General features: G+C 67.0%; 1 protein-coding gene across 1 annotated transcript; it reads left to right on the forward strand.

The window, feature by feature from the left end:
* On the forward strand, positions 1–22,981 carry COL16A1 (collagen type XVI alpha 1 chain). Its single transcript, XM_069875480.1, has 71 exons — positions 1–36; positions 1,378–1,490; positions 3,319–3,381; positions 3,512–3,629; positions 5,252–5,375; positions 5,464–5,739; positions 5,828–5,908; positions 6,218–6,349; positions 6,747–6,800; positions 7,682–7,717; positions 8,127–8,153; positions 8,302–8,355; positions 8,500–8,541; positions 8,628–8,672; positions 8,953–8,988; positions 9,110–9,172; positions 9,289–9,333; positions 9,456–9,551; positions 9,679–9,717; positions 10,005–10,049; positions 10,313–10,348; positions 10,515–10,631; positions 10,734–10,769; positions 10,861–10,896; positions 10,980–11,069; positions 11,170–11,214; positions 11,344–11,379; positions 11,475–11,528; positions 11,675–11,791; positions 11,862–11,897; positions 12,021–12,128; positions 12,572–12,694; positions 12,769–12,822; positions 13,453–13,494; positions 13,569–13,604; positions 13,833–13,886; positions 13,955–14,023; positions 14,116–14,160; positions 14,254–14,280; positions 14,358–14,423; positions 14,504–14,557; positions 14,647–14,700; positions 14,802–14,855; positions 14,982–15,026; positions 15,106–15,222; positions 15,550–15,585; positions 15,796–15,876; positions 16,019–16,063; positions 16,358–16,402; positions 17,813–17,866; positions 17,970–18,023; positions 18,380–18,433; positions 18,564–18,608; positions 18,716–18,769; positions 18,864–18,899; positions 19,391–19,453; positions 19,569–19,640; positions 19,818–19,871; positions 19,962–20,006; positions 20,237–20,281; positions 20,374–20,427; positions 20,509–20,562; positions 20,663–20,713; positions 20,860–20,949; positions 21,056–21,091; positions 21,214–21,258; positions 21,365–21,553; positions 21,633–21,699; positions 21,787–21,963; positions 22,427–22,504; positions 22,602–22,981. The coding sequence occupies exons 2-71, from the start codon at positions 1,415–1,417 to the stop codon at positions 22,802–22,804; spliced, it is 4,830 nt and encodes a 1,609-aa protein (XP_069731581.1). The 5' UTR covers positions 1–36; positions 1,378–1,414; the 3' UTR covers positions 22,805–22,981.
* Positions 22,982–25,055: the final 2,074 nt, after the last annotated feature.

Genomic DNA, 25,055 nt, shown 5'->3' on the forward strand with positions numbered 1-25,055 from the left:
GGAGCCCCTCGGATCCCCCCGGCTGGACCCCCGCAGGTGAGCGAGACCCTCGCCCCGACCGGGACGGACCCCGGCTAATTGCAATTAATCAGCAGCCCCGGCCGGGAGCGGCGCCCGGAGCCGCGGGGACCCGAGGGTGCGGAGGGAGGAACGGGGCGGGGGGGCGGGGGGAGCAGGAGGGGGTGCAGGGGGGCTGGGGTGGGTGCAAGGGGGATGGGGGTGGGTGCAGGAGGAGCAAGAGTGGGTGCAAGGGGGTAGAGTTGGGTGCAGGGGGTGCAGGGGGTGCAGGGGGCGCAGGGGGTGCAAGGGAGCAGGGACGGGTGCTGGAGGAGCAAGAGTAGGTGCAGAGGGTGCAGGGAGGCAGGGATGGGTGCAGGAGGAGCAAGAGTGGGTGCAGGGGGTGAGAGGAATCAGAGGTGGGTGCAGAAGGTGCATGAGTGGGTGCAGGGGGATAGGGGTGGGTGCCTGGGTGGGTATAGGGGGTGCAAGGGGGCTGAGGTGGGTGCTGGAGGAGCACAAGTGGGTGCAGAGGGACAGGGGTGGGTGCAGGGGTGTGTGGAGAGGGTGGAAGGGGGCAGGGATGGGTGCAGGAGGAGCAAGAGTGGGTGCAGGGGGTGCAAGGAGGCAGGGATGGGTGCAGAGGGTGCATGAGTGGACGCAGGGGGACAGGGGTGGGTGCCTGGGTGGGTGCAGGGGGTGCAAGGAAGCAGAGGTGGGTGCAGGGGGTGAACGAGTGGGTGCAGGGGGGCAGAAGGTGCCAGGCCAGGGGAGCCTGAAGGTGCAGAGGTTGCACAGGAGGTTTGAGGCAGGGGAGCTGGGGTGCAGGTGTGGAAAGAGCTGAGGGTAGGGCAGAGCCAGGGCTGCTCGCCATGCGGGTCCCCAATTGCTGTGAGATGGGGGGAAGGCGTGGGATGCCCGTCCCGCTCTCGCAGCCGTGAGCGATGCTGAGTGTTCCCTGTCCCAGCGCCCGCTCTGGCTGCTTCGTGGCAGGAAACAGGCGAGGGACGCCAGGTCGGGGTGACCTACGGGGCCTTGGGGTACCCTGGGAATCCGCATGGGGCTGGGAGATAAAACAGGAGGGAGCAGAACCTTCCATCAGCTCCTGGCGTTTGGAGTAAAATGTCAAGCTGGGGCTGGACTGAACCTGTGAGTGCCAAGATGCTGGGGCTGGTCCTGCGCGCTCGGGCTGGGTGCGGGGCAGATGAGGGAACCAGCAGTGCATGGGGGTCACACTGACCCCCAAAACCTGCTCAAGCCGTGGCTGAGGGGGTCAGCATTGGCTCCGTGCCGGTGGCTTTGCCGGCAGCGTCCCAGCGGGCACGGGCTGGTGGCCACCAGGTGCTGGTCCTGCTGCCACCTCATCTCCCTCCCCTGCAGGCAGGCGAGCTGGCCCCGAGCTGCAGCCGTGGGCACCATGAGGGGTCTCTGGGCTCTCGCACTCGCGGGGCTCGTCAGCGCCTGCGAGGGGAAGGAGACGCCGCTGGCAGAAGGTAAGAGGCGCGTGGGGCAAAGGCTTGGGGTCTGCACGGGAGCAGCCCCCCTCCTCACTTGGCCCCGAGGAGAGGAGGGAATGGTTAGGTCAGACGCAGGGATTGGGGGGCAGAGGTGACCGGGGGACCCTGTGAGCCGTGTCAGATCCCTGCCTGCCAGGACCACACGCAGAGGGCTGGAATGGTGTCTGCGGATCCTGGCTCCCTGCTGGGCCAGTGGGGCTTTTGCTCAGCATCACGTGTGGGTCGGGGGCCAAGGGAGAGCCGAGCGAGCCCTGCCGTGGGGAGCCAGCCCCAGGACACCCCCCATCGCCCCCACTGCGGCCGAGCACGGGGAATGCCCCACGCCGATGCTGCGCTCACAGAGGGAGGGGGCTTGGCCGTGCTCCGGCCATGGGGCGCTCGCTGCCAGCTGGCGCCAAGAGCAGCGCGTGCAGGAGCTGAGTCCGGCCGGGAGCGAGCCGGAGCTGCTCTGTAGGTGAGCCAGGACCACTTAGGGCAGCGGTGAGGATGCACAGAGCTCCCAAGAGGCTTTGAGCCTCCAGCTGTGAGTTGGGAAGAGGTTTGGCCATGGTGCAAGCCAACGGTGGAGGGCTCGGGGCTGTCACCACGCGGCTGGGGACACGGGGATGATGACTGAGCCCTGGCCAAGACATCCCTGGCTGTGGGGCTGCTGTGGTCCCAGCATGGATCCGGCCGTGGCTCGGGGTGAGCTCGAGGCGGATGGCGAGGAGGAGTCCTGGCAGTGAAGCCGTGGTTGCATCAGTCTTTGCGGGGGTGGAGCGCTGCCTTGGCCTCGGGGAGCCCGGCTTTGCCCGCGGAAGGGACCCTGCGTCCGGCACAGGCGCCCGCCGTCCCGCGTGGCACAGCCTCCCAGCTCCTCGTCGGGGAAGCGAGGGTTGGGAGATGAGGTTTTCTCTTAGGAGCAGCACTGGGGCCAGGAGAACCCTCAAAGCAGATTGTGCTCGGGGTGATTTATGCCTTCCTCCCTTCCACCCGCTGCCGATGATCTCACCGCTGGTGGCGGGGAGCTCTGCTCCTGGCGTCCACACGTGCCTGCGGGGCTGCCGGGGTCCTGGGGGTGACAGGCTCCTCCCTGCCGGCCGCGTGCGAGCGAGTGGTCAGTGTCGGGGAGAAGCGCCATGGTGGTGCCCGGTTCAGAGGTGGAGGGGGGCAGTGGGGCCGTGGGGCTCAGAGTTGCCCCCCAGGAACAGCCAAGAGCTGCGGGGCTGGTGTGCATGGAGACCAAACAAACTCTTCTTTCAATCCCCGCTTGTTTCCTCGTGTTCCTCGCACCTCCCAACATCTGGTAGCGTCCGGTGGAGGAGGGTTGGTGCTGCTAGAGCAATAATGGAGCAGCGCAGTCGCAGGCAGCACCGGCATCCCCGCGATCGCGACACTACGATTCCTGCGGCTCAGCCTCTCAGCATCCCCTCGTGCTTCTCCCCTGGGGCCACCAGGTCTGAGGATGTCCCCAGGATGGAACACGGAGGCCAGTGGGCATCTCTGGGGGCTGTGTCCTGCCCCAGTCTCCTGATTCCAGCTGCGGAGCTGGTTTGAGACAAAACAGGCCAAACTGGGAAAAGCATTTCACCCGGTGTCCTCGCTGGGGCCAGCTCCGAGCTCACCTCCTGGCCCTTCCCAGCCTGCTGCTTCGCTCCCAGCTGTTTGCACGGAGCCGTGGGAGCGGTGTTTGCTGGCTCCGTGCTGCTCTGTGGATGTCCCGGCGTGCTGGGGGGCTGGGGCAGCTCCCAGCAGCTCCTCAACACCCACCTGGGCTTGGGGAGCTCTGGGGACACGGCGGTGACACTGCTGATTTGCCTTGCAGGGGAGCTGTGCCCACAGCTCTGGGATGAGGATCTGGTTGGGAACAAGTATGAGAACGTAACGGGTAAGGAAAGCCCTCTTGTCTGAAGACGGGGACCCTGTGCAGCCCCGACTCCGTGACGATGGGCTCTGCCCCACCTGGAACGCAGCAGCCCCCAGCCCCCAGGTCTCACCTCCTCTGCTCTGTCCTGCAGGTTTTAACCTGATTAAGAGGTTCGACTTGCTGAAGATCTCGTCCATCAAGAAGGTCCGCAACCCGCGGGGGCCGCTGGTGCTGCGGCTGGGCGCCGTGCCCCTGGTCCAGCCCACGCAGTGAGTGCCGGTGGCTCGCAGGGTGGCCGTCGGTGGCCACCGGGCACCGTCCCCACGTGTTTTAGGGATGGGGACAGGGTGGACCTCGTTAGGCTTTGCCCTCGGGTTGTGCTGGAGAGGTCAGGCAGCTCCAGGCACCCAGGGAACGCGGTGGTGCTGGTGATGCAGCCCCAGGGCTGCCCAAGCCACCTTCCTCCTAGAAAGTAGATCATGGGCTGCCACGGCTCGGCTGGGTGCTGGCCAGCCCTTACGCAACCGCGACTCTGTGGCTGCTCTGTCTGCTCTCCCCAGCTTGGCAGGCGCTCACCAGGGTCTAGACAAGCTTGAAATGCTGCGCAGCTCCGAGCCGGCGCTGCTGGGTTTGCTGGGGCCACGGGGGCTGCTGGGGGAGCCCCACCGCGTCCCGCCTGGCCGTGCCGGGGACGGTGCCCAGCGCTGTTCCTCGCCGCAGGGCCGCGGCTGGCAGCGATGCTGCAGCGTGGCGAGGTGGGAGCAGCTCCACGTCCCCAGGAGCTGTTCCTGGAGGAAGCTGCTGTGGTTTGCACGCCTGCCTGCTCCAGCCCGCATCGCCCTGAGGCTGGCATCGCCTGGGGCTTTCCTGAGAGCAAAGGAGACCCAGCCTTGGCTCCTGACCGGGGTGGCTGCGTCCTTAGATGGCTTTTATCTTGGCCAGGAGCCTGCGGCAGCCCGGAGCCAGCCTTAGGGAGCACTTAGCATAAGGGTGGCCCTGGCAGCGAGGTTGTGAGTCCCAGGTGGGCACCCATGGGTGCCTCCCCTACCCTGGTCCTGCTCCTTGGTGCTCCATGTGGGCACCCCTGTGCCCTGCGGAGAGGACGGCCAGGTCCTGTTTGCTTCCCATGCCTTGGTCCCGCTCCAGAGCAGCGGCTTGGAAAATCGCTGGCGTGGTGGAGCCGAGGCCGGGAGCAGAACAGAGCCCCAAGCGAATATTTCCAGTGGCTGAGCGGCTGTGGGCACGCTGGGCACAGTGTCACCGGGGGATGGTGGCCCCGTTCCCCGCTGTGTGAGGGGGAACCAGGTGGGAGGCGGGTGCTGTGGGTGCCCCCCACCCACTGCCTGCACCGAGCGTTCATCCTGTGCTGCCTGTGGGGCTGGGGACGCGTTTCCCGGCTGTGGTGACAAATGCGTGGCCCTGGGTGCCCCAGGAGGGCTGCGTGTGGGTCTGCGTGGTGGAGATGGTGGCTGCGCTATGGGGCAGGGCGTGGGGACAGCGGTGGGAGGTGTGTGGGGCAGGCTGGGCTGCGTGGGGATGCTCGGTCCCCTCCGTCGCTTGCACATCTGGCTGGGGCGAGGGCTGCAGGGCTGAGGGCTTTGCAGGGACAGTCTGAGCTCCCCGTGCCACACCAGGATGGGAGGAAGCGTCGCTGCCGTCTGCCTCGTGTTTGGCTCTTGTTGCCTACGTGCTGGTATCTCCGGCAGCCGCAGCATCAGGTCCACGTGGGGCTGGATGCGCCCTGATGGCATCCGCGGTGCCACCGACGGGGACAGACCCCGGCAGCAGCGGTTGGGGTGATGCTGCCGGTGGGCACCGTGGGGCTGGGGGTGCAAGCGCTGGCGTTGGAGCTCGGGGCAGGGTCCAGCTGCCCCTGACGCTGTCCCCACAGGCAGGTGTTCCCCCGCGGGCTGCCCCCCGCCTTCACCCTCGTCCTCACCTTGCTGATGAAGAAGAACAGCACCGGGGAGCACTGGTACCTCTTCCAGGTCACCGACCGGCAAGGCTACCCCCAGGTATGGCCCTGGGGTTGCGGGATGTGCCAGCGGCGAGGGCACAGCCAGCAGCCGTCCCCGAGCGCGGTGCCGTCCCCTCTCTGCCCAGCTCTCCCTGGCCGTGCACGGCCCCGAGAAGAGCCTGGAGCTTCAGGCCAGGGCGCCAGGAGCCGCCTTCGTCAGCGCCGTCTTCGCGGGGAAGGCGGTGGCGTCCCTCTTCGACGGGCAGTGGCACAAGGTGGTGGTGGCTGTGCAGAGCCACTCGGTCTCTGTCCACCTGGACTGCGCCTCCATCTCCTCCAAGCCGCTGGCGCCGCGGCGGGCGCTGGTCCCAGAGGGCAATGCCTTCCTGGGGCTGGACGCCGTGCGCGGCAGCCCGGTCCGGGTGAGTCCTGGGGGGCTCGGGGTCACCCAGCCTGCAGGGCAGGATTCATCCCTGCCTGCTCCTGACCCGCTGCCCGGTTCCGCTGCAGTTTGACATCCAGCAGGCTCAGATCTACTGCGACGCCGAGCTGGCCAGGCAGGAGGGGTGCTGTGAGATCTCGGCTGGCGGGGTGAGTCCCCCCGAGCCCCCCACCCCAGTCTCAACCAGGCCCTGGTGTTGCCCTGCAGTCAGAGGGGAAACTGAGGCACAGGGAGGGCAGGTCTTCTCTTGCAAAGCTGCCCTCTCTGTCACCTCCCGCTCGCGGTGGCCGGGATGCAGGGCAGGTCTTTGCCAGCGCTAGGATGCCTCTCGATGCCTGTTCCTATGGGACACGGTGCAGGATGCATCCCTCTCCTGCATCGCCCTGGGTGCTCGGGCAGGGCTGAGGCTCCTTGTTCTCCCTGCATTAACCCCCCCTGTGCCCCCCGCTCTCCTGCAGTGCCTCCCAGAAGCACCCAAGACCCGTCGGCAAGCGGAGCTGATGCAGAGCAGCAACCTGATCGAGATGTCGCCGCAGCCCGAGGGGCGGCTGTACACCCGCTGCTTCTGCCTGGAGGAGCCGCTGGGCGCGGTGAGACCCGGCACCGCAGCCTGGCACGGGCACCCAGCCTGGCACAGGGTGCTTAGGGCACGCTGCCACGCCGGCTGCCCGGGGCTGCCCTGGCCATGTTGATTCAGCCCCTGGAAGAGCCCTGTCTCAGATTTTCCAGCACGCCAGGCTCAGAGCGAGGGGAGGGAGGGAGATGGTGGTGGCCAGGAGCCAGGGAGCGAGGGAAGGGAGGGCTCCTGCAGCCCCACTGCCTGTCTGCACTGCTGAGCCGCCGGCGTGGGGCTCAGCCCGAGGCAGGCAGCACCCAGGGGTGCTCCAGGCAGGATAACCCAGGGGTGGAATCAGCTTGGGGTGCACAGGCAGCATCTATGGATGCTCCAGGCAGGATAACCCAAGGGATGCTTTGCTCTCTCCGCAGGAGCCAGCAAGGGCACCAGGGAGGACCAGCCTGAAGGCAGATCACGAGGAGAAGGTGCGGGGAGGTGGGAAAGGCTGTCCCAGCATGGTTGTACCCGTCCTTGCCCACCCAGCCCCATTCCCCTGCCTCATGCTGGTGCCGGTGCCACACCAGAGCCCGTCTGTGCCCCAGGCTGGGTCCGTCACTGCTCCCTTTGGGGACTTCATGGACGCCTGCGCTGCAGAGACGCCTGCAGAAGCGGCTGCTCCGCTCCCCCGCACAGGAATTGAGGCCCCATTTCTCTCCGCTGCTGCTGGAGCGATCCCAGCCGTGGCCAAGGGCCTCTTTGTTCCTTCCGAGCGTCTCCAAAGCGCTGCCGGATCTGGGAGTGTCTCTCGCACGCCCTGTTCCCCATCCCTGTGCCGTCCTGTGTCCCCAGGACCTTGCTGGGGTGCAGACGGGGTCTGGCACCGTGGGCTGTGCAGCTGCAGGGGTTACGAGCCCACCTGGCTTTTCTTCACACCCTCTGCTCCATGTGGCTGCCCCACAGGGCAATAGCACCCCCCAAGCAGCTGGAACACCCCAGAAGTCAAGGGGGTGAGGTGTGGGGCTGGCTGTGGCTGGGGGTGTTCAGCCCTGCTGGCTCTGGCACCTGGGGTGGAGCTTGGAGCCCCTGATCCAGCGGGAGGTGTCCCTGCCCATGGCAGGGGTTGGAACTGGATGGGCCTCGAGGTCCCTTCCAACCCAAACCGTTCCATGATTCCATGGAATGCTCTGCTTGCTTTTCCCTTCTCCACCCTGGCACCCCCAGCGCGGGGAGAGATGCTGCTGGGGTGCCCCATGGATTTGAGGTGCCCAGGAGCCGTGGCCATGGGTTTGTGGGGGATGTTGGGGTTTGGGTGCTGTGGGCAGCACGTGGAGCTGGTGCAAGCTGCCATCCCCATCTCATCTTGCAGTGCCCACCCTGCTCGCCGCAGACGGCCTCGGCAAACGTGAGTGTGTGCCAAGCAGCTCCAGGCTGTGCTGGGAGAGGAGCGGGGACTCCAGCCCTTCTGCTGGGGCTGGGAGAGGGGGTGGTGAAAGCCACCAGGGCGCCAGCCCAGCTATGTCACCTGCCACTTTGCCATCGCTCTCAGCCCCCTGTGACCCACGGGTCCTGCTGGCCCAGGAACATCTGGCTGTGGGGAAGGTCTCTGATCCCTTCCAGATGTGGCCCCATTCCTATGGAACAGAACCTCTGGCTGGAGGCGTGGGGCTGATGGTGGGGACGGTGGGTGTTTGGGAACCCATGGGGAGGATGGGGGCTGCCAGGGGCTCCAGTCTCTCTCCCACTGCCGTTCGGAGGCTGCGTGCCCTTGGCAGGAGTCTGGCCCTGTGGGACACCTCTCTCCTGTCTCCTAGGTCACCCTCGGTCCCCTGGGTCCAAAGGTAGGTTTGTCATCCCCCAGCTCCAGCAGAGATGTAGCCACGCAGACCCTCGTGTGCCTGGAGCATCCCCCCCAGGAGCCGTGGCTGCAGGCACAGGCGTGGATGTGGGGACCCCATGCCTGTCGCGTCACCCTCCCCTCTTTCGCAGGGTGTGCGGGGCGAGCGTGGGCTGCCTGGCACCAAGGGCGAGAAAGGCGACCGTGTGAGTGTCCCAGGCAGGGACCCCCATGCCCTGGGGATGCTCCCTACGGGGGTCCCTGGCTCCTGGATGTCCCCCTGCCCTGGGGAGCCCCCCGTAGGCCCCCAGCACGGGCAGACCCCCTGATCCACATCCCCCCTCCTGCAGGGCGCTGACTGCGTGCGCACCCACCCTGGTGGCCCCATACAGGTGAGCCCCTTCCCCACCATCCACCTACCCCCCTTCCCCGGCTCTGCCACCACCCCCCCCTCACCCCACTGCCTCCCCCTCCCCAGTGCGCTGAGGGGCCGCGGGGCGAGAAGGGGCAGCGCGGAGAGGTGGTAAGTGATGCTCAGCGGATGGGGCCGTGGCATGGGGACCCCGCGGGGCTCCCCACTGTGACTGGTGCGTACCCGGCGCTGGGGTGTGCGGGGGTCTGGCCCCGAGGAGGCAACTCAGGCCATGGTGGGGGGGTGGAAGGAGCCGCAGCGCAAGTGGGAGGAGGGAAAACCTGTATGAGTCCCCCCTTGGGCACCTGCAGTGCCCTCCCTGGGGCACCTGCACGAGCACCCTTGGGTGCCCTCCCCTGGGCACCCACATCTCCCTGCTGTTCCCATACAGGGGCTCCCGGGGGCAACTGGTGCTGATGGGCAGAAGGTAAGTCCAGCCCCAGCGCGTCCGTGGGTCCTGGCGTGGCTGCCTCGTGGGTGCAAGGATGCTGGGCAACCAACCCAGGTGGCACAGGAGGTGACGTGGGTGACGTCTGTCTGTCCTGCAGGGCCAGAAAGGAGAGAAGGGCGACGGGGGACTGCAGGGCAAGCCAGGGCGCCCGGGGCGTGATGTGAGTATCGTGGGGCACCCCCAGGGTGGCAGGTTCTGGGGACTGGACCAGCCTGCACGGTGTCGTGCACGGTGATGGATGTGTCTGAGCCTTCACACCTTGCTCCCTCCTGGCAGGGACGGCCTGGAGAGATCTGCGTGGTGGGACCCAAGGGCCAGAAGGTAGGTGGGGGCTCTGGAGAAGGAGAACGGGGGCTCTGAGAGAGGAGAATGGGGTTCTGGGGCAGGAGAGTGGGGGCACCCAGCAGCATCCCTGGTGCTGACATCCCACCCTTCCCTTCCAGGGTGACCCAGGCAGCGTGGGACCCGAGGGTCTGGCTGGCGAGCCGGGGCCCCCAGGGAAGCCGGGCTCTCCAGGAATCGGGCTGCCAGGGAAGCCGGTAAGGCCCCCGTGCCGTGCGTGGCGTTCCGGGCTTGGCACACAGCAGCTGCGGGTGGGCATCGCCACGGATTGGGGTCAGCGAGGGTGTCTGGGCAGGGCTGACGCCATCCTCTCTCTCCCTTCAGGGTGACCCTGGTGGCCCCCCGGGCCCAAAAGGAGAAAAGGTGAGTGGGGTGCAAAAAGGGGTCTTGGCTGCCCCCCCATCCTGCCCCAGGACAGCTCGGGATCGTGCTGGGGATCCCCAGCTGGAGCCAGCGTGGAGCTGGCAGTTCCAGCTATCGCTGCTGCCAGCCGGGCAAGCCCCGCTGGGTGCCAGGGCTCGGCCGGGGCCAGGAGACCCCCACGAGAGGGGGGATGGAGACCCCTGCAAGATGGGGAATGGAGCGTGGAGGGGCTGGGGGCCACGGCTTTCTCCCTCGCTGGGCTCAGGCTTTCCCATCTTTGGCTCCAGGGCAGCCCGGGAGCTGCTGGACCCGGAGGATCGCCTGGGACGCCCGTGAGTACCGCGAGCTGGAGCCAAAGCCTGGGGTCAGGGATGGTTTCTTGGCGCAGGGTTGGGGCTGCTTGGCTGGAGTGGGGGTGGAATCCGAGCCCAGGCGTGGAAAGGGGTTCGGGAGAGCCGGCGGCCTCGTTCAGGGCTGGAACCATCCTGTGCTGGGGCTGGTGGCGGGGATTTGGGGCTGCTGGGTGGCATTGCCAGCGCAAACCTTGGTCTCGGGACTCGCTGAAGCAGCCGTGTCCCCTTCCTTCATCCCACAGGGTCCCCCCGGCATCCTAGGGCCGAAAGGAGACAAGGTGGGTGCCGCAGGGTGGGCAGGTGAGGGGCTGTGCCAGTCCTCGCGGTGCCCCCGCCAGCACGGCTCCTCCGCGGTGCCTGGGCTCGGGGCTGCACAGGGCATCTTGGGGGCCACCCCGAGGACCCCCCCAGCCCAGGGCTGCATCTCGTTGTCCCCATGGGCAGGGGGAGCCGTGTGAGGTGTGTCCCACCGTCTCCGAGGGGCTGCTCGGTGCCACCGGGCTGCCTGGCAAGCCGGGACCCAGGGGAGTGCCCGGAGCACCCGGCAAGGACGGGGTCTCGGTGAGTCTGAACAGGGGGCTCACGGGCAGGTGTGTGGGGTGGGGGGCAGAGCGGGGTCCTGTCTCAGCATCCCTAAATCTCCCTCTGTTTCCCCCTCCCCAGGACAGACCCGGCCCTGCAGGACCCAAGGGGGACAGGGTAGGTGGCGTGGGGCGTGGGGGACACGCAGGTGCCATCCAGCCTGCGCTGGCAGCACCCAGCCCAGCGTCTCTCTCTTTCTCATCCGCAGGGAGATCGCGGCATCCAGGGGATGAAAGGAGAGAAGGTGAGTGGGTGTCTGTCCCTCCATCCCACCCGCTGGCTCCCTGGGCAGCCCCCCTGAGCCTTGCTCTCTCCCTGCCCTCGCAGGGCGACTCGTGCCTGTCGTGCGATGCCCGCGTCCTCGCGGCGCTGCTGCGGGCTCCGACCGAGGGGCTGGAGGGTGACCCGGGCGCGCTGGTGAGTAGCTGGGGCTGAGCCCCTTCTCCATGCTGGAGATGCCCCTGCCCCCTAGGGCTGCACGGGTGCCAGCGATGTAACCGCACGGGGCGTTTGGCAGGGCGAAGCGGGGCTCCCCGGGCTGGCAGGCATCAAGGGCGAGAAGGTGAGTGACCCCAACCCCTCCCTGCCTTCTCTGCACCCCCTGAGGGAGCAGGAGCAGCTGCATCGCCCCACGGGGCTGGGGCAGCCTCAGCTCCCTACGGGGCCCGATCCTGACCCTGAAGTCTTACAGGGGGATGGTGGCCAGGAGGGACCCATGGGCAGCCCGGTGAGTCGGGGCGCGGGGCTCGGCGTGGATGCTGGGAGTCCGGGAGGCAGAAGTGGGGGCTCTGGTCTCACCTCTGCTGTGACTTCTTGGTGTAGGGGCTCCCGGGAGAAAAGGGTGATGCGGGCGTGCGGGGGCTCAAAGGAGAGAAGGTGAGCGCTGTGACAGGGACCCTGCTCCCTCTCTGACACCTCCCCAGCTGAGACCCGTGCAATTCGTGGCATGGGACAGGCTGAGATGGGGAGGGCAGCGGGGCTGTGGGTCCCCAAAGCTGCGCTCAGGGATGTCCCTTCTGCAGGGCGAGCCGTGCGGGCAGTGCCCTCCGGTGCCACAGGCCCTCGAAGGGACAGCGACGATGCTGGCCGTGCCGGGGCCACCGGGACAGAAGGGGCAGGACGGGCCCCCGGGCACAGCGGTGAGTCCACCCGCACACCACGGTGCCCAGTTTGGGGGTGCCCTGGCCTGACCCGCTCCTGTTTCCCCAGGGCAGACCCGGGGTGGCTGGCCAGAAGGGACAGAAGGTGAGTGAGGCTGGGGAGGGGGCTCTGGGGGGGCTGGTGGTGGCAGAGGGGGCTGTGAACCCCCACCTGGGGCTGTGCTGTGCGCTCCCAGCCCGTGCCAGCCTTGTCCCCTCTCTTTGCCAGGGCGACGCAGGCAGTCCTGGGGACCCGGGCACCCCGGGCACGGCCGGGCTCCCAGGGCTGGCAGGAGAGCCTGGTGTTATGGGTCCAGCTGGCCCCAAAGGCGAGAAGGTGAGACTCCCATGTGGGTGTGGGAACCTGCACCCCATCACTGTGGTGTCCCTCTCCCATCCCTCCTTCTCTCGTCCCTCTCCCATCCCATCTCTCCTTCTCCCATCCCATCCCTCCTTCTCCCATCCCATCCCTCTCCCATCCCTCCTTCTCCCATCCCATCCCTCTCCCATCCCATCCCTCTCCCATCCCTCCTTCTCCCATCCCATCCCTCTTCCATCCCATCCCTCTTCCATCCCATCCCTCTCCCATCCCATCCCTCTCCCATCCCTCCCTCTCCCATCCCTCCCTCTCCCATCCCATCCCTCTCCCATCCCTCTCCCATCCCTCTCCCATCCCTCTCCTTCTCCCCTCCCTCTCCCCTCCCTCTCCCATCCCTCCTTCTCCCATCCCACCCTCTGTCCCCTCCATCCCTCTCCCCTCCCACCTCCTCTCCTCTGCAGGGCGATGCCTGTGAGCCCAGTCCCACTCCTCATCGGGACTTCTCGGACACGGTCAGCATCCCAGGACCACGCGGGGCCAAAGGGGACCAGGGTCCCCCTGGCATCGGCCAGCCGGGCAGAGCCGTGAGTGCCCCCTCCCCGCGGCGCTGCCGGTGCCCGTGGCCTCGCGCCTGCACGGCTGACCCCGCTCTTTGTAGGGGAAACCGGGACTGCCCGGAGTTCAGGGCCCCCCAGGACCAAAGGGGCTGCAGGTGAGTGGGGCGAGGGGTCTCGGAGCCATGGAGTGATGGGGGTCGGGGCAGGGAGCGAGGGGTTTCAGAGCCATGGGACGATGGGGGTCTCATGGCTGTGGGACAGTGGGTGCTGGGGGACTGTGAGGAGGGGTTTTGGGGGTGTCTTGGGGCTGCAGGGTGATGGGTGCTAGGGGGCTGTGGGGAGGGGGTTTGGAGGGTCTTGGGGCTCTGCAGGGTGATGGATTCGGGGCACTGGGGGTCTCAGGGTTGTGGGTGATGGACACTGGGGGACTCATGGCAGTGAATGCTGTGAGGCAGTGGGTGCTGGGGGGCTGTGAGGAGGAGGCTTGGGGGGTCTCGGGGCTGCAGGGCAATGGGGGATTTGGGGATGCAGGGTGATGGGTGCTGGGGGTCTGTGGGGAGGGGGTTTGGAGGTCTCGGGGCTCTGCAGGGTGATGGATTTGGGGCACTGGGGGTCTCAGGGTTGCAGGCAGTGGGTGCTGGGGGTCTCAGGGCTGTGGGCGATGGGCACTGGGGGACTCGGGGCAGTGAATGCTGGGGGGCAGTGGGCACCGGGGGCTCTCGGAGCTGTGAGGCGATGGGCCATGGGGGGTCTCAGGGCTGCTCACTGCCCCTCTGCCTCCCCAGGGTGAGCCAGGACAGCCAGGGATCGGTCATCCGGGACCGCAGGTGGGTGCGCGGGGTGCCCGTGCCGCGCTGTGCCGGGCAGCTGTACCGGCTCTCACACACCGTGTTTGTTCCAGGGAGAGCCTGGAAGCACTGGCCCACCCGGGACCCCCGTACGTAGCGTCCCGGTCTCCCCAGCCCTGCAGAGGGGGTGACCACCAGCCCCCCGATTCCTGCAAGCCGTGGCCTGACCCCCTGGCAGTGCCAGCTCCCCGGTGCGAGCGGTGGCAATGAGGTCCTGGCCAGACCGCCCTGGGGACAACGCTGCCACCGTGGCTCGCGGGGCGGGCAGGGGGCTGGCTGGGGGGCTGGGGGAAGCTGATGCCCTCTCCTGTCCCCAGGGCCCTCCCGGACCCCAGGGACCCCCCGGGATGACGGCAGAGAAAGGTGCCAAGGTAAGAGAGCGTCCCCCAGCCCTCCTTCTCCCCCCGTTCCCCCCACTCCTGCTGTCCTTCCTCTGCAGGGATCTCCGGGGTCCAAAGGTGCCACGGGACCCCCTGGGCCACCAGGGACCAGCATCACGGGGCCACCGGTGAGTCCAGGGTGGGCATCGCTGTCCTCCTCCTGCTAAAAGCCACCGTGCCGTGGGCTGAGAACAGAGCTCCCTCACCCTCTTCCTCACAGGGCCCCACAGGGCTCCCCGGGGCACCAGGGTCCAGCGGGCAGCCGGTACGTGTGGGGGCATCGCGGTGCCGTGGGTGGGGGGCGCGGGGGGCTGAGGATGATCTAACGCTAATGCGCACGTGTCCTTCCTCCTCGCAGGGGGAGAAGGGCGCGCGGGGAGAGAAGGTGAGTTGGGGTCCAGGTGGAGCCGAGCCCCCGTGCCGCCCCGCTGCCCACCCTGCCCTCACCCCCTCTCTCTGCAGGGAGACCCCGGGGACTGCGCCTGCCCGCTTGGCCCCCGCCAGGACCCCAGCTACACCGGGATGCCGGTAAGCACTGCGGGCACCCCCGGGCACCCCCAGCTCTGCTTCCCCCACCCCGAATGCTCTCCCCATTCTCTCGGCCGCAGGGAGCCCCAGGACTGTGGACCGGGATGTCCTGGCAGCCGCAGCCAGGACCACAGGTGGGTGCTGCCCCTGCCACGTGGTGCCCACCAACCCCCCCCTCACCTCACCCCCTGCCTCTCTCCAATCGTGTTTTGGGGTGTTGCAGGGTCCCCCCGGAGCCCCAGGTCCCCCTGGCCCCCCCGGTGCCCCCGGTCGCCAGGTGAGCGATGGGAGATGGGAGGAGCAGCGGGCAAGCGGGCACCAGTCGTGCCCGGCTTTCAGCCAAGGGTCTTGATATTCAAGCTCTGGCCTCGTCTTTAGGGGATGCCAGGACACAACGGTTTGCCAGGACTGCCAGGACCAGCAGGTGACCTGGTAGGTGGCGGCTGTGCCTGTTGTGCCTGTCCTGCTCCCCTGGCACGGGCACCGTCCCCTTCCCGCTGTCCCTATCCCAATCCCCTGGCACGGGCACCATCCCCTTCCCTCCTGCCTCTCTTCCAGGGCCCGCTGGCCGTCATGGCTGAGAGGAATATTGAGGTGTTGAAGGTGAGAGGGCAGGGACAGGGTGGTGCCTGGGGGATCCCCGAGCATCTCGGGGTGCTCCTGACTCCTCACCTCCTCGCAGAGCCTCTGCGGGGACTGCGTCCAGCTGCAGGCTGCCCTTGAAGCTCCCACAGTGGTCAAGGAGGAGAAAGGGGATGGGGGGATGCCAGGAGCCCCTGGCAACGAGGGCTGCACCCGTGTGAGTATTGCCTGCCTCCTGGTGCCCAAGCACCCCCGGTCCTAGGGGGTCTTCGGGGGAGCAGAGGAGCTCCCAAGCCCCCGGCATGCGTGGCAGTCGTGCTGAGCAGGTGCTTGCAGGGCTGGTTGTGCTCTGGGCACGTGCTGGACATGCTCTGGACATGCTGGTCCTGCCTGGATGGGATCCTCGGGGAGGGCGAAGGGCTTGTCCTGTGCCGGGGTCGGTGCTGAGCACCCTAGGGGTGTGGGATGTGGGGCTCTGTGCCCCACAGCTCCTCCAGTGCCTCCCTGCAGGAGATCCCCCAGTGACTCCTGGGTTTTCTTCCAGTGCTTTGCTCAGTTCCAGAGAGCGGAGGAGGCTCGGGTGAGTGAATCGTGCCCCCAGCCCCTCTTCCTGCCCCTGGGGCTGAGCGGCTGCCCTGGGCTGGCTCCCTGGGCCCCGCTGGGGCAGGACCCAGCACTGTCCCCTCGCTGTGGGAACACCGGGGGCTGTGGGAAGCAGAGGTTGCTCTGGGGGTCACTTTGCGGGGCTTGGCCATGGGCAGAGCTCCTGATGCATCCCCGCTCCCTGCAGGGTGACAGCCCCGACACGGACTGCGTGGGTGACCCCGGGCTGCCGGGCGCCCCGGGCATCCCCGGCGAGAGAGGCGAGCAGGTGGGTGCCCTCTGTCTGCACCTTTTCCCAGCTCCTCCACCCCGTCTCCGCTATCCCAGCCCTTCCCAGTGGGCACGGCTGGTCCTGTGGTGCCCTCGGAGCCCCCACCAGGGCTGCTTCTGACCCAGCCACCTCTCTGCAGGGCTCACCGGGACTGCGGGGACCCCCGGGGCCGCCTGGGCCCATCGTAAGTACCTCTGCAGGCATCGTGTTGGGGGAACTGAGGGGCTTGGAGCCCCCAACCGCAACTCGCCAAGGGAGCCCAGTGCCCTGCCCCGAGGCCCCGGTGATGGGCAGGGGCTGGAGCTGCGGCGAGGCAGCGGTGAGCGTGGCGAGGCTGGAGATGGAGGCGAAGGCGCTGCCAACCCGGAGCTGGAGCAGGAGGCTGGTGTGGTGGGAGCCACTCTGCGGCGCCCCACAGGCTCATTCCAGGCTCCCAGGTGCCATTTCCAGGCTGTGACCTCCCTGTTTCTCCCTTCAGGGCCCCCCAGGCTTTCCTGGAACGCCTGGCGCACCCGGACTGCCCGTAAGGACTCAGCACGGCTCTGCTCTGTGCTCTTTGTTGCTGCCGCTTGGTTTGGCTGTGTCCACTGTCCATGTCCCCCCTGGGAGCAGCCGCAGCCCCCCTCGCCTTCCACTCCATCTCCATCCTCCCATTTCCACCTCCTCCATCCCCACGCAGGGGGTCTCGGCAGACCCAGGGTCTGTAGGCTCAGGAATAATCAATCGATCCTGGGCTTGGGGACGCGGTGCTGACCCTTGCTGGCCCCGGTGCCCCGTGTTGGAGCCCTTCGCCGTGGGACCTGGGGGTGCTGGGGTGGCCGCAGACTCTAGGCTGGCTCGGATCAGCCACTCTCGAGTGTCAGGGAGCTTCTACCCTGGCTTGGTGCCCACGGTTCATCGTGGCTCCCACAGGGTGGGCTGGATGCAGCAGGTGGCACCCAGTGGCTGCCCCCACGGACTCCCCGCGAGGGGGACTGGAGGATTCTCCTGTGCAGCCAGCGCTGCTGCGGCTCATCCTCCTCTTCTCATGGTCCCTGGCTCCTCTGGGGTCAGCCAGCCTCCAACACCATCCCCATCTTGAGTCTTTATCCCCATCTTGAATCTTCATCCCCATCTTGAATCTCCATCCACATCTCGAATCTCCATCCACATCTCGAATCTCCATCCACATCTCGAATCTTCATCCACACCTGGAATCTTCATCCACACCTGGAATCTTCATCCACATCTGGAATCTTCATCCACATCTCGAATCTTCATCCACATCTCGAATCTCCATCCTCCCGCTCCCCCCATGCTCCCTCCTAGCACAAGGTGACGGTGGGGCTGCGCCGGTGATGGTTTTTGGAGGATCCTGCCCTCCCTCGCCCACGCCAGCTGTGTCCTGCTGCTGTCCCCTTGTCTGCTAATGTCACCGTAACCCCATGGTCTGTGTGGGTCAATGTGGGTCTGTGTGGGGCGCTGCTCTGCGGTGTGCCAGCCTGTCCTGTCCCGTCTCCATCGCCTCGACACCGTGTCACCCCACTAACCCATCCCAGCGGTCCTGTGCCACGGAGCCCGGCGTGTCACCTGCGGCAATCCTGGGAGGACGGAGAGGCCGCGGGTGGCACCAGACTGGAGCTGTGGCTGGATGTGTGTCCTGGGTACCGGGACACAGCATGGGGCACAGCCAGCAGTGACCCACGTCTGGATGGGGGCATCCCTGGCCACGCATGGGTTTGGAGCCCGGCGCACGTGGGTGGAGGGAGCCCAGCCGGGTGCCAAGCGGTGCCTGGAGGTGCAGAGCAGGCGGGGGCTGGCGGGGGTTGCAGACCCCATGGTCTGTGCCCGAGTCCTCGGCCCCCGCGCTCTGCCCAGCCATGCTGCCATGTGGGCACAGCCCCGGGCAGGGGCTGCGGGAGATCTCCTGCAACTCCTCTCTTCTCCCTCCAAGGGTCTCCAGGGGGAACGCGGCCCCGCTGGGCTCGCTGGAGCCAAAGGGGAGCCGGTGAGTGGTGTGGGATGAGGGGATGGGGACACACGGGTGCCCCACGGGCTCGGGGCTCCTGGCTGGGGTGCTGCTGGTGGCTTACTGTTGTCCTCGCACGCAGGGACCTCCAGGACAGCCTGGCTACCCCGGAGCGACGGGTCCTCCTGGCCTTCCCGTGAGTACCGTGGGGAGCCAGCAGCACATGGCTCTGGCCACCTCATGTGTCCCCATGTGCTCCCCGAGCCCCCTGTGCTGCCAGGGCAGGCGGCTGAGGGACCCCAGTGGGCACCAAGTGCTGCATCCCTGCAGAGCTCATCCCTGTCCCAACCATCCCATCCCACATTCCCAGTGCCCATCTGCTCAGCCGTGCCCCATCCATCTGTGCCCCATCTGTCCCCCCACCTCCCCTCCACGCCCCATCTTTCTCTATCCATCTCATGCCCCATCCCTGCCCCGTCTGTCCCCCCCGTCTCCCATCTGTGCCCCACAGCCCCCTCTCCTGCGCGGGGCTTTAATCTGCTTCTTCCCCAGGGCATCAAGGGCGAGCGAGGCTACGTGGGCCCCCCTGGGGAGAAAGGGGAGCTGGTGAGTCCCTCGGGGCCCTCGCTCCAGGGCAGAGGGGCTGGGGGCTCTCCCAGGTGCCCCCTCCACCCTGGGCAATGGGGATGGGGACCTCCCAGCTGCTTCCATCTGACCCTGTTCCTCCACTTCCCAGGGTCCCCCCGGTTTGGACGGTCTCCCCGGTCCCACGGGGCCAGCGGTAGGTGCCCACCCCGATGGGCTCCCGGGGGGCTGCGAGGAGGGAGGGAGGGTGGTTTGGGGGGTCAAAGAGCTGCTCCCCACCCACTTCAACCCCTCTTTCTGCAGGGACCGAGGGGCGAGCGTGGGCTCCCGGGCAGTGCTGGCGAGAAGGGCGACCAGGTGAGCGTCCCCGAGGGGCTGGTGGACGTCCCCGGGACCCCCATGGGGCAGGACGTGGCCTCGGGGGTCCGGCTCAGCTCTCATCTCTCCGCAGGGTTTCCAGGGTCAGCCCGGCTTCCCAGGGCCACCGGTGAGTATGTCCCGTCGGGGACCCTCCAGCACAGGGGGTGACCCCAGGAGATGGCTTTAAACTGGGGAGGGGAAGGTTTAGATGAGATGTTAGGAAGAAATTCTTCATGATGAGGGTGGGGAGGCTGCAGGGGTGGCTGCCCCATCCCTGGAGGGGTTCAAGGCCAGGTTGGATGGGGCTTGGAGCCCCTGATCCAGTGGGAGGTGTCCCTGCCCATGGCAGGGGGTGGGACTGGATGGGCTTGGAGGTCCCTTCTGGTCCAAAACTTTCTAAGATGCTATGAGATGATGCCCAGCCCCAACCGTCTGGGCCCAGGTAGCCAGCAGGGGATGGGGACAGGGGGTTCTGCCCAGGGACATGGGCACATCCCATGGGATAAGGCGCAGAGCGAACGCATTAAAATGAGTTTGGAGCCAGTGGGCTCTGTGGGGCTGGTCTCTCGTGCCACAATGCCGCTCTCCCCCTTCACTCAACACCCCTTTTCTCCGTAGGGACCCCCCGGCTTCCCAGGGAAGGTCGGTCCGGCTGGGCCACCGGGGCCCGTAGCTGAGAAGGTGAGTGCCAGCGGGATGTGGCTGCGTGTGGCACTGCTACCCCAGCAGGGTGGCCAAGGGGTGCCAGACACGGCACAATCCCAGCTGCTCCTGTGACCTCCTGTGGCTTTTGCAGGGCAGCGAGGGCATGCGTGGCCCCACGGGGATGCCAGGGCCCCCCGGACCTCCCGGACCCCCAGGCATCCAGGTAAGGGTCCCCTGTGCCACCCTTGGGGGCAGAGGGGATGGGACCAGTGGAGCTCCTGGGGAGCTCTGGCTGGAGCCATTCCTAGGACCTGTTCCCATGCCCAGAGCAGGTCCCTCGGGGAACCCCAAAACCCCTCAGTGCAAACCACCCTTTACCACCCCTACCTTGTTCCCACAGGGTCCTGCTGGCTTGGAGGGACTGGACGGCAAGGATGGCAAACCAGGGCTGCGGGTGAGGCTCTGGGGCATGGCCGGGGGCTGGTGAGGGGCAGCCACCCTGCAACCCCCTGGACACCCCCAATCCACGTCTCTTTCTCTTCAGGGTGACCCCGGCCCCCCCGGGCCACCAGGGATGATGGGTCCTCCGGTGAGTGACCACCCTCCTCCCTGACGCTCGGTGCCTGGCACATCCCAATAGCCAGGACATGGTGTCCCCTGAGCCAGGACTGTCCCACCCTGTGCTCCTGGGGATGCTGAGCCCGAGGGGTGGGCGAGCATCCCCCCGATGGGGTACTCAGCACAGACTGGGGTTGGGGTCGCCTGCTTCGGTCCGCTCGTGGGGACCGGGACCCCCATCCAGCTCTTTTCTCCCTGCAGGGCTTCAAGGGGAAGACGGGGCACCCGGGTCTCCCGGGACCGAAGGTGAGCCATGGTGGTGCTGGGGGGCACTCGGTGGTGACCTCTCCAACGTCTCCTTGTGCTGCGCTGCCCATCATGTCCCTTCCTCCCTTTAGGGTGACTGCGGGAAGCCTGGTCCCCCAGGGAGCACGGGCCGGCCGGGAGCGGAGGTGAGTGAGGGGCTTGGGTGGGCACAAGCTCCCTGAGCTGGATGAACCCCCTGACACCTCCTGTCACGCTGCCTTCTCCAGGGTGACCCCGGACCCATGGGACCCCAAGGCCGGCAAGGACCCCCAGGGCCCATCGTGAGTTGGAGCTGTGCCCCACAGTGCGCCAGCTTGGTGCCCATGATCGGGGAGCACGGTGGGGCCCCCCCGAAGCCGACACCCCTCTTTCTGCCCCCAGGGCCCTCCTGGCACCCCAGGGCAGCCGGGACCCGCTGGCCTCGCCGGAGTGGTGAGTGGTGCAGGGACCCTGCTTCCATCCCAGCCTTGGCTGTGGGGCGCCAGGGCTTGGTGGGTGCCGTGGAGAGGGGGTTTGGGGGTCACCATCCCTATCCCACGCTGACTCTGCTGCTCCCGGCTCCCTCCTGCACCCGGCAGGGGCTGAAAGGTGAGCGGGGCTCCACGGGAGAGCGAGGTCTGCCAGGAATGCCAGGACAGCCGGGACCCCCGGGCCACCCGGGACCGCCGGTGAGTGCAGCGGGGTGCTGGGACCCCTGCATCCCAGAGCGGTGGGTGCCCTGAGACCGGTGCCGTGGCAGCTGCCATCTCACACTGCCTAACTTTGTTTTTGCAGGGGGAGCAGGGACCAGATGGACCTGTTGGTAAAGAGGTAGGAGTTCTGAGGGGCATCTCCTGGGGCCAGAGCGTGGCACCCTCTGTCCTGGCCGTGGTGTCCCCAGGATGCCTGCACAAGGGACATCCCTGCCACCCTGCTCCTCTGTGTCTCCCCAGGGCCCACCAGGAAAACCTGGTTCTGCAGGGCCAGCTGGCCAGAAGGTGAGGACAGAGCCCGGCCGTGCCACCACGGCCATCCCACCCTCCCACAGCCCCACGGGGTGCAGGGGGCACCGGCACTGAGCCCTGTCTCTCCGTGTCTCCACAGGGCGAAGCTGGATCCCCCGGCGAGAGAGGATACCCTGGGGAGAAGGGCAGAGCCGGCATGCCTGGGGGGCCAGGGAAAAGCGGCTCCATGGGGCTCGTGGGGCCACGGGGCCCTGCGGGAGAGAGGGGTCCCCCCGGCTCACCGGGACCCGCGGGCAGCCCCGGGCTGCCGGGACCCCCGGGGATGATGGTAAGGAGAGGCGGCTGGGGCGCGGGACCCCAGCCCCACACAGCGCCTGGTGCCCATGGCCCCTCCTGTGTCCCCCCAGGGAGACGTGGTGAACTACGATGAGATCAAGAGATTCATCAGGCAGGAACTGAGCAAGATGTTCGATGGTAACGAGGCGGTGGGGATGAGGGCTGGTGGCACCCTGGCATCATCTCATCCACACTGGCACTGAGCACGGACACCTCTCCCTGCAGAGCGCATGGCGTACTACACCTCCCGGCTTCAATTCCCAGTGGAGATGGTGGCATCCCCAGGGAGACCTGGTCCCCCGGGGAAGGACGGGCTGCCCGGCCGGCCGGGACCCCCTGGCTCCCCAGGGCTGCCAGGGCAGATCGGCAGAGAGGGGCGGCAGGGTGTGCCGGGCATGCGGGGTAGGTGCTGCTCCCCAGGGTGTCCCTGAGCACCACAGTTGTGCTGAGGCCTCACCTCTCTCCATCTCACTCTTCTCTATCTCACCCCCTCTGTCTTGCCCTTCTCCATCTCTCCCCTCCATCTCATCTCTCTCCATCCCATCCCTCATCATCTTGCCCTTCTCCATCTCATCCCTTCTCCGTTTCGCCCCTCTCCATCTCACCCCCTCTCCATCTCGCCCCTTCTCCATCTCGCCCTCTTCCATCTCATCCCTTCTCCATCTCGTCCCTTCTCCATCTCACCCCCTCTCCATCTCATCCCCTCTCCACCTCATCTCCTCTCCATCTCGCCCCCTCTCCATCTCTCGCTTCTCCATCTCTCGCTTCTCCATCTCTCGCTTCTCCATCTCGCCCCCTCTCCATCTCTCGCTTCTCCATCTCTCGCTTCTCCATCTCTCGCTTCTCCATCTCACCCCTCTTCCAGGTGAGCCAGGTGCCAAAGGAGAGAAAGGCGAGAAAGGTGTGGGGATGATGGGGGACAGCGGCCCCCCAGGCCCCCCAGGTGAGCCCTCTCCCTCCCCATGGCCCCCAGCCCCACGCTGGAGCTCGCTGCCAGCCCCGCACCCTGCTGCCTCCCTTGTTCTCTCCATCTTTTCCAGGTCCCCAAGGGCCACCAGGCTACGGGAAGATGGGTCCCCCGGGCCCTGTGGGGCAGCAAGGCATCCCCGGCGTTCCTGGTCCCCCGGGAGCCACGGGGCAGCCGGGCAAGACGGGGCACTGCAGCCCCGCCGAGTGCCTGGGGGCCGTGCCCCTGGAGCAGCCCCTCTTCCAGCCCAAGAACGTCAAGGGCCCCTTCGGCTGAGGGGTCCTGGTGCCCCTGCGCCCCCGCCTCTGCTGTTGATATCGTTTCCCTGCGGTGCCGGGGCTGTGCCTGGCCTGGGCGTGTGGGTGCTCTGTGGCTCCATCGTGATGGAGCGTGAGGGCAGGTGGATCCTGCCCGGACAAATACACCCGTGCTGGTGCCCTAGTGCCTCCCGCCTCTTCGCTTGGCCGCGGGACAGATCCACGCCTCATCCCCATCCCTGTCCCCATTCCCATTCTCGTCCCTGTCCCCATTCTCATTCACGTCCCTGTCCCCGTTCCCATCCCTGTCCCCATTCTCATCCCTGTCCCTGTTCCCATTCCCATCCCTGTCCCCATTCCCATCCCTGTCCCCATTCCCATTCTCGTCCCTGTCCCCATTCCTATCCCTGTCCCCATTCTCATTCCCGTCCCTGTCCCTGTCCCCGTTCCCATCCCTGTCCCCGTTCCCATCCCTCCCCATTCTCATTCCCGTCCCTGTCCCCATTCTCATCCCTGTCCATGTTCCCATCCCTGTTCCCATCCCTGTCCCCGTCCGCATTCCCGTCCCTGTCCCCGTTCCCATCCCTGTCCCCATTCTCATCCCTGTCCTTGTCCCCATTCCCATCCCTGTCCCCGTTCTCATTCCCGTCCCTGTCCCCATTCCCATCCCTGTCCCCGTTCTCATTCCCGTCCCTGTCCCCATTCCCATCCTTGTCCCCATTCCCATTCCCGTCCCCGTCCCCATTCCCGTCCCTGTCCCCGTTCCCATGCCTGTCCCCGTTCCTATTCCCATTCTCATCCCTGTCCCTGTTCCCATTCCCATCCCTGTCCCCATTCCCATTCTTGTCCCTGTCCCCATTCCTGTCCCTGTCCCCATTCCTATCCCTGTCCCCATTCTCATTCCCGTCCCTGTCCCCATTCCTGTCCCTGTCCCCATTCTCATTCCCGTCCCTGTCCCCATTCTCATTCCCGTCCCTGTCCCCGTTCTCATCCCTGTCCTTGCCCCCGTTCCCATCCCTGTCCCCGTTCCCATCCCTGTCCCCATTCCCATCCTTGTCCCCGTCCCCATTCCCGTCCCTGTCCCCGTTCCCATGCCTGTCCCCGTTCCTATTCCCATTCTCATCCCTGTCCCTGTTCCCATTCCCATCCCTGTCCCCATTCCTGTCCCTGTCCCCATTCCTATCCCTGTCCCCATTCTCATTCCCGTCCCTGTCCCCATTTCTGTCCCTGTCCCCATTCCTATCCCTGTCCCCATTCTCATTCCCGTCCCTGTCCCCATTCTCATCCCTGTCCTTGCCCCCGTTCCCATCCCTGTCCCCGTTCCCATCCCTGTCCATGTTCCCATCCCTGTCCCCATTCCCATCCCTGTCCCCATTCTCATCCCTGTCCTTGTCCCCATTCCCATCCCTGTCCCCATTCTCATTCCCGTCCCTGTCCCCATTCCCATCCCTGTCCCTGTTCCCATCCCCGTCCCTGTCCCCATTCCCATCCTTGTCCCCATTCCCATCCCCGTCCCCGTCCCCATTCCCATCCCCGTCCCCGTTCCCATGCCTGTCCCCGTTCCTATTCCCATTCTCATCCCCATCCCCGTTCCCATTTTTGTCCCCATCTCTGTCTCCATTCCGGTCCCTGTCCCCATTCCCATCCCCATTCCCGTCCTTGTTCCCACCCCTGTCCCAATCCCCACTCTCGTCGCTGTTCCTGTCCCCATCCCCGTCCTTGTCCCTGTCCCCAGGCCCGCAGCCCCAGCTCTGAGCCCCCCACTGCCCCGTGGCCCCGGTGGAGGGTGATCCCGGAGGGATCCCAGCCTTGATCCTGGGGGATGCTGGGAGGATCCCAGCCCTGATCCTGAGGATCCTGGGGAGATCCCGGTCCTGCCTCAGGGAGTCTCCCAGCCCTGGTTCTAGGGAGATCCCAGACCCAGTTCTGGGTGGATCCCTTGGTGGATCCCAGACCAGCTCCAGGGGGATCCCAGCCCTGATCCTGGGGGGCTTCCCAGGACCATGGAATGGTCTGGGTTGGAAGGGACCTCCAAGCCCATCCAGTTGCACTCCTGCCACAAGCAGGGACACCTCCCGGTGGATCAGGAGCTCCAGGTCCCATCCAGCCCGGCCTTGAACCCCTCGAGGGATGGGGACCCCGTGGGCCCCGCCGCGTTACCGTTGCCGCTTTAAGGCCCCTGGGGGCGCGCCTGGCGCTTCCCGCCCACCGGTAGAGGGGGCGGGGCCTATGCGAGCCGCAGCCAATGAGCGTGCGCGCTCGTCATGACG

This window comes from Phaenicophaeus curvirostris, chromosome 23, assembly GCF_032191515.1.
Source record: "Phaenicophaeus curvirostris isolate KB17595 chromosome 23, BPBGC_Pcur_1.0, whole genome shotgun sequence".
Classification (NCBI taxonomy): domain Eukaryota; kingdom Metazoa; phylum Chordata; class Aves; order Cuculiformes; family Cuculidae; genus Phaenicophaeus; species Phaenicophaeus curvirostris.

What these genes read in the sequence shown, in the direction of transcription:
- COL16A1 (XM_069875480.1), top strand. Translation starts at nt 1,415, where the DNA reads ATGAGGGGTCTCTGGGCTCTCGCACTCGCGGGGCTCGTCAGCGCCTGC. An exon ending in TAGGGCCGAAAGGAGACAAG is followed by an intron (nt 10,349 to 10,514) that starts GTGGGTGCCGCA and finishes CCCCATGGGCAG; the next exon opens with GGGGAGCCGTGTGAGGTGTG. An exon ending in AAGGACCCCCAGGGCCCATC is followed by an intron (nt 20,563 to 20,662) that starts GTGAGTTGGAGC and finishes TTCTGCCCCCAG; the next exon opens with GGCCCTCCTGGCACCCCAGG.